The sequence below is a fragment of the Pieris rapae genome, chromosome 8, assembly GCF_905147795.1.
Source record: "Pieris rapae chromosome 8, ilPieRapa1.1, whole genome shotgun sequence".
NCBI classification, from domain to species: domain Eukaryota; kingdom Metazoa; phylum Arthropoda; class Insecta; order Lepidoptera; family Pieridae; genus Pieris; species Pieris rapae.
This window is the reverse complement of record NC_059516.1, coordinates 8,882,086-8,888,478: the sequence shown is the minus strand read 5'-3', so window position 1 is coordinate 8,888,478 and position 6,393 is coordinate 8,882,086. Positions and strand designations below refer to the sequence as shown.

Sequence of the window (6,393 nt, the reverse complement as noted above, 5' to 3'; positions counted from 1 at the left end):
AGAAAAAATAAGGAAACGTATGATACGTCTCAGCCATGCAAAAGCAGGTGTAACTATAATCGCAATGTTATTGCAACAAAACCAGCAGACGGTGGCCATGACTTTCCCTCCAATCGAGATTGAACATTATAATTTTATCATTTTCTAACGTTTCTTTGGACATTCGTTAAGTAATGGCCTAATGTGTTCACCTATAATACCAGTGGTTGTCCGTCGTAGGTACATCGACGCTCGTTACAGATCCACGAAAATATTAATTCGTACCAATTGATAAAAAAAATTCGGCGAGTATTTCTATCCAATAGTCTATCTATAATAATTATCTATACATAGTTTCAAAAGATGTAATAATAGTTTGACTTTGCTTTCTTATATGTTTTTACAAAATATGTAATTTGCTGAATTACTAGATATCCTTCATTGAGCTTATAAATTAAATACATTTTAAGCGAACACATACAATTTTGCAAGTTGAAATTTGGCGGTTTATTACACGTTACGAAAAAAGTGACAGCTGGCAAAGTCACAATTGACAAAGAAAATAGTCATATTCATATTAGGTTTTACGAGCCTTATGGTTAGGTTTTCTTATTTACAAAAAGTTATAAATGAATGAATAGTTCAAATACAATATCGCATTAATATATTATTTGTTGTTAGACATAGGAGAAGAAATGCTTATTAGTTTCTGATTAGTTCCCGATAAAACTGTTTGCAAAATACTAAAAAAATGAAGAAAGAAGGTAAATCTTTGTCTGCAGTTAATCAGATAACTAATACAAGAGTGAACTTAGATTGAAATGAATTAATCAATTTCAGAAGTTCAAGAAATCTTTCTTAAAATCCTTCGTGAAGAAGAGGATGTATCTGTTGGAGTTGCAGCAATTAAAACATTATTAACAGTCATAGAGAACTATAAAGGTTAGTTAGAAATCGAACATAATTAGTATAAAGTAGTAGTTAAAAAGTCCAAATGATTTACATTCACTGAATATATTAAATAAATAAAATAAATATTGATGAAGTTCTATGCACTCAAAGGCAGAGTAATATTTCTATGTTCATTTCTCTCAATTTCTCTTTATAATAAAATATGAATAATAAGATCTCTGTCCCTACTCATCCCTCTAGTGCAAACTTATCTAATATGTAGTCTAGCTCCTAGACAACACAAAACAATCTGTTAAAACTCTTCAGTATTTATCAACTGTTTCAGTGGCCACAGTAAGAGAATTAGATTTGAACCTGCAACTAGCAGTGGATGCAATGAGACACTGTGATCAGCCTGTAACTGCTATATCATCAGGATGTGAGCTCTTCATGCGTTTTATTACCTTTGCTAAATTAGATGTTAAGGTGAGACATTTCAAACTATTTTAAGTATTCCTTATTTAAGCATATTAAAATTCTAGCCTCAGTTAAGATTACTTTTAATTGCTATGACAAATATGAGTCAATATAGTCAGTGTTAATTCAGACATTATCTTTATTCTTGGGTGCATCATGGAAAAACATAAATATTAGAGTTGAGGTAGATGTTGACTTATATAGTTGGTATTAGTTTATATCCTACTGAAAATTTAGTTATCCTTAACTTTCTGACAATTTTTGTTTCAAATTCAATTAATTATAATTCCGTTCTGCAATTTCTATAATTTAAATTTCATGTTCATGCATTTCTATTACTTTTCTTCTTCACTACTACTATAAAATCAATTAAAACAACAATAGAAATGCTTTTGATAATTTTTTCATATTGATATAGTCAACAATTATTTCAGTCATTTGAAGAGTGTGAGCGGATAATGCTACAGCGTGGTAGAGTATTTCTGGATACATTGCTTGAAGCCAGAGGAAAAGTAGCAAAGGAAGCATTGCCATTTATTAGTGATGGTTGTGTAAGTAAACATTTATTTTCTATAGAGTATTTATTTAAAATATATAATTAATTCCATTCTGGATTAATGATAATAATCTGGAGCCAGGTTAATAATTTTAGAAGAGTTGAAATGTTTTTAATAAATCTGTTCATTTTAGAAAATACTTACTCATTCTCGATCCCGAGTGGTACTAGCTGCAATGCTGGAAGCTGTAAAGGCAAATAAAAGATTCCAGGTCTTTGTTACATCTTCTTGTCCTGACAATAGTGGGTAGGTGATAAATCATATGAGAATATTTTCATGTTTTTTTATGATGTAAAAATTGATATTATTAAAAAAATGTGAGTGCATAAAATGTCCTCAAGTCAGAAGTGAAACTTCTTTGTAAATTATTTATTACTAAGATAAAAGCCCCTATATCTATAGGGTGATTTATGATCACTTCATGTATTTGTATATATATATTCACACTGTATACATGCTAATTATATTATTAATAAATAAAAAATCTGCATTTATTGCACTAGGCTGTATGCGACAGAATTGCCATCTAAAGTTATAAACGAAGACATCAACCAATAGCGTGTATTTTCTCTCGATCCCCCTTTCTCTCTCTTTCTCAATCGCTCTCTCTTTTTTCTTTGGCAAAACTGTTGCACACCTTCGTGACGTTTCATCCATAACAAAATGACCCTCATGCGCCTACCAAAGTATCACTTCAAAAATATTTATCGAGAAACATCACAAAAAGAAAATTCAAATACTACTAAATTCCAGGGAGCGAATGCACAAAGAATTAGAAGCGGCTGGGATTGAAGCGACACTCATTCTCGATTCGGCTCTAGGCTACATCATGGAACAAGTTGATATTGTAATGATTGGTGCTGAAGGCGTCACTGAGAGTGGTGGAATTATTAATAAGGTAATTTTTTTAAATGATTTTGATGTTTGATGATTGTCAAAGATGGTGAACCGTAAAATGTCCTCTTAAAGGACACATTCTCAGTTGGGACATACTCATATCCGTACCTATGTCAAGTCTATTAAGTGGACTACCTTTACACTTAATTAATAATATATCTTTAATTTATTTCATAAGAAATACAAAGACATACGCCACAAGGCATTGACAGACATAATAAAAAAGTTGTATTTATGTAGACAGGTTTACCCGTAGGGTATCCCCTGCATGCTTGCACCCTAAGGCATTGCACAAGTGTTATTTCGTTCCGCGCCGTCATCGCAATTCCGTCTCTCCATCTGACATAGACCCTGTGCTTCATGGCCTAAGGATGCCTATAATGCCCGTGCCCGCATATTAAAATTGTTTTGGTTGATCATCAATGTTAAAAAAGTAGACATAGTATAAATAATTATTTATGAAATAATATAGATTTCTGACGTGATTAAATATTTGCAGCAATTTCCATAACATATTTATACAGATTATACCTAATAGTAATATTGTAATATAAGGATTTTATTTTATTTTTTATTTTATTTATTTATTATTATATATGGATTGTTTCTTTGAAATGTGAATGGGTTATGAAATCTTAATAGAAACCCTATTTCAAAATGTTTCTTTTTTTTCAGATTGGAACTTATTGCTTAGCAATGTCGGCTTTAGAACTTAAGAAGCCAGTCTATGTTCTGACTGAAAGTTTTAAATTCTCAAGAATATATCCCCTGAACCAACAAGATCTGCCCAACGAATTCAAGTATCTGTCAAGTGTCATCGCATCTGGCAACTTGTCAAAACAACACCCGATGGTCGACTATACACCTCCTGCGTATATAACATTACTCTTTACGGACTTGGGTATTCTTACACCCTCGGCAGTTAGTGACGAATTAATAAAGTTGTATTTGTAAATAAAGTTTATACTGACAATTTTGTTTTATTATCTAAATATTATGTAAATTGTTTAACCTCGTCATTGGAACCATGTATGGAAATTTAGTTTTATTGTCTGTGCTGACTTTTGAGTTGCCTGGTTTGGTTATTAATGAATGATACAATTAATCAACCGATGGGCGAAATTTTAGCCTACTTAACATGAATATTGCAAAAAAAGGTAACTAAGTAAATTTACGTTTAATAAATTTATATAGTCTGACGTAGACTGTATACATGAGTATAACTCTTGTATTAAATTTTGATAATTCTTTAAAATCGATGTAAAAATAAGAAGTCGTAAGCAATCTATCCAAGTTTTTTACTTTTTTAAATTAATTAAAGATCTAATGAAAATACCTAATAACGATACCACCGGCCGTGTAGTTCGGTTTAAAAAAAATCATGAAAAATTTCTCAAATTCACCAAATGTCTAGTAATTTACTCGAGTATAAGTACACACACGGTCAGATAAATACAACGTAAATTTTCTTCGGTTCCCGTTTTTTTACAAAAGCAATAAAATTTATAAATAATTTCGTCAAGTAGCATGCTACTTCGAACATTCAACAGGCGAAATTACTTTTCTTTTTTTTTTTCTTCACATTCAAATTTATTTACAATGCTCCTTTTACAAATTGAAATATTCCTTCAAGAAAATAGCGTACCAATTCTTCAAAGGACCTCGCGAACTCTCTGGAATTGAGAATGTCCATTCAGATTCCAGAACATTATCTACTAGGTTCCGATTACGATTAAATTTCTAAATTAATATATATAGAATAAGCGGGTTAAATTGTAACGAAAAATGTGTAAATAAAAAAACAAACTCCAAAAATCAGGCACTTTATTGTAAAATAATGTTGTAATACTTACCTATGTACAAACAAAATTGTTACCTACGTTTTCTCACAAAGTAAACGAATCTACACTTAGTATGAGAATAACGCGATCTATCAAAATAATGGAAGAACGAACACAATATCACAAAAATTTTGAAACTAAACAAAATGTCGGAAGACAAACATTGCCACTTAAACTACAACTAAATTTATTTACAATTAAAATAATTGTACTTAGCGGAGTATTTTAATAAAAAATAAGGATAAAAGTTCCTTTGGATTTACAAACTCATAAAAATAATATCGAATAAACGGATCAAGAGATCAAAATTTACGAAGTTTATTGCAAAAATTCATATCAGTAATTGTCGATAATACAATATTTGGTCACACATACACATACATGTAAAATACTGATTCGTATGTAATACCTAACATTATAAATCGTAGAAGCTCACAAAATACGTATGGATGATTCATTCGTTTATTAGTCGTTTTAATATTCCAATTTATAAAAAAATCGTGTCCTCATTAATTACGTTCATTTCGGCAAATACATTTTCAAACTCAATTTCACCAATATCATTAACGATAGTTGTAAAAACACATGAATTCATAAAAAAAAATTACAATTATTTTCTCTTACATAAGTATTGTCACATTGTATGAATAATATATGAAGGAATTATAAAAAGGAAATAAATTGTATAATAATTATCTGTTATAAATGTTATCAATATTTGTGTATATCTGGTTGAAATGTGGTCGTTTTTCGGGCTCATATTCCCAGCATCGCAGCATCAGAGCGTAGACTTCTTCAGGGCAGCTTTCAGGGGCAGGCATACGGTAGCCTAAAAGCATATATAGTATAATATATTTGAATCTTTATAATAGTGACTGGACGGTCTAAAGTCATAGACTACCACTGGATACGCGCTAAATATGTAAATATTTAAAAATCCAGATATCCTATGTATCTATTGTATATGTAAGTATTAAGCTTACGAACTCCTTGGATTTAAAAAAAAAAATATGAAATATCATTTGAACTCATTTATTAACTGAGCGGTTCCTGGATCAGCAGGGTGCTTTAAAGAATAAGAATTTTGACGCGATTTTGTATTAGTATTTTGCTGTAGCATATGTGGCGTATTTTTCTACATCATGTATCTACGTGGCGTAGAAAAATACAACTAAAGATATTGTCTATTTAAAATTAATATTTCCGCACATGCAGCACACGCCTGAATAGGTCGCAGATGATAGATTTTTCCTACTTACTTGATATTTGGACAATTCACACAATATCTTTATACATTGTAGCCTATGTGTTATTCTGATGTATAAGCTATATTAATGTTAAGTTTCATTACAATCCATTCAGTAGCTTTTACGAGAAAGAGCACCCTTTCATACTTACAAACTTTCGGTTTTTTAATATTAGTAGGACTAACCACTCGCGTACTACAAAAGAATATAAGCAAAAAATTATAGCTATTTAACGAATGAATGCAGTGTAATAGTCTTTTTTAATCTACTCTTACCTAATCTTAATCATTAACATGTTTCATTAGACATCAATGGTCTAAATATTAATGAACATACCTTGATCAATTTTCTCCCGAGCTCTGGAATTACTCATCCCAGCGTACGGAGTGTCGCCTTTTGAGAATATCTCCCAAATCAGTACACCATAGCTCCATACATCGCACAGTGATGTGTATTTACCTATAAAATTAACAATTTTAATAACACTACATTATCTATGTAAAA

General features: G+C 30.6%; 2 protein-coding genes across 4 annotated transcripts in view; one reads left to right on the top strand and one right to left on the bottom strand.

The window, feature by feature from the left end:
• Positions 1-583: 583 nt before the first annotated feature.
• Positions 584-3,774, top strand: LOC110998597 (translation initiation factor eIF-2B subunit alpha). Its single transcript, XM_022267312.2, has 7 exons — positions 584-743; positions 820-921; positions 1,217-1,356; positions 1,782-1,898; positions 2,038-2,150; positions 2,658-2,802; positions 3,477-3,774. Exons 1-7 carry the CDS (start codon positions 731-733, stop codon positions 3,753-3,755), a joined length of 909 nt encoding a protein of 302 aa, XP_022123004.2. The 5' UTR covers positions 584-730; the 3' UTR covers positions 3,756-3,774.
• An 836-nt stretch (positions 3,775-4,610) lies between these two features.
• The window catches only part of LOC110998725 (tyrosine-protein kinase Fer), a 33,070-nt gene continuing 31,287 nt past the window's right edge, over positions 4,611-6,393 (bottom strand). For all 3 annotated transcript variants that reach the window (XM_022267492.2, XM_022267500.2, XM_022267509.2), the window contains 2 exons: positions 6,226-6,348; positions 4,611-5,471 (listed from right to left, as the gene is read on the bottom strand). In XM_022267492.2, the coding sequence (XP_022123184.2) occupies positions 5,335-5,471; positions 6,226-6,348 (260 nt within the window). In that variant the 3' untranslated portion in view covers positions 4,611-5,334. The remainder of the gene's footprint in view (positions 5,472-6,225; positions 6,349-6,393) is intronic.

Excerpts from the sequence above, each read along its gene's own strand:
- LOC110998597 (XM_022267312.2), top strand. Across the intron at positions 922-1,216 it reads AGTCATAGAGAACTATAAAG|TGGCCACAGTAAGAGAATTA; the intron begins GTTAGTTAGAAA and ends CAACTGTTTCAG. Across the intron at positions 2,803-3,476 it reads GTGGTGGAATTATTAATAAG|ATTGGAACTTATTGCTTAGC; the intron begins GTAATTTTTTTA and ends CTTTTTTTTCAG.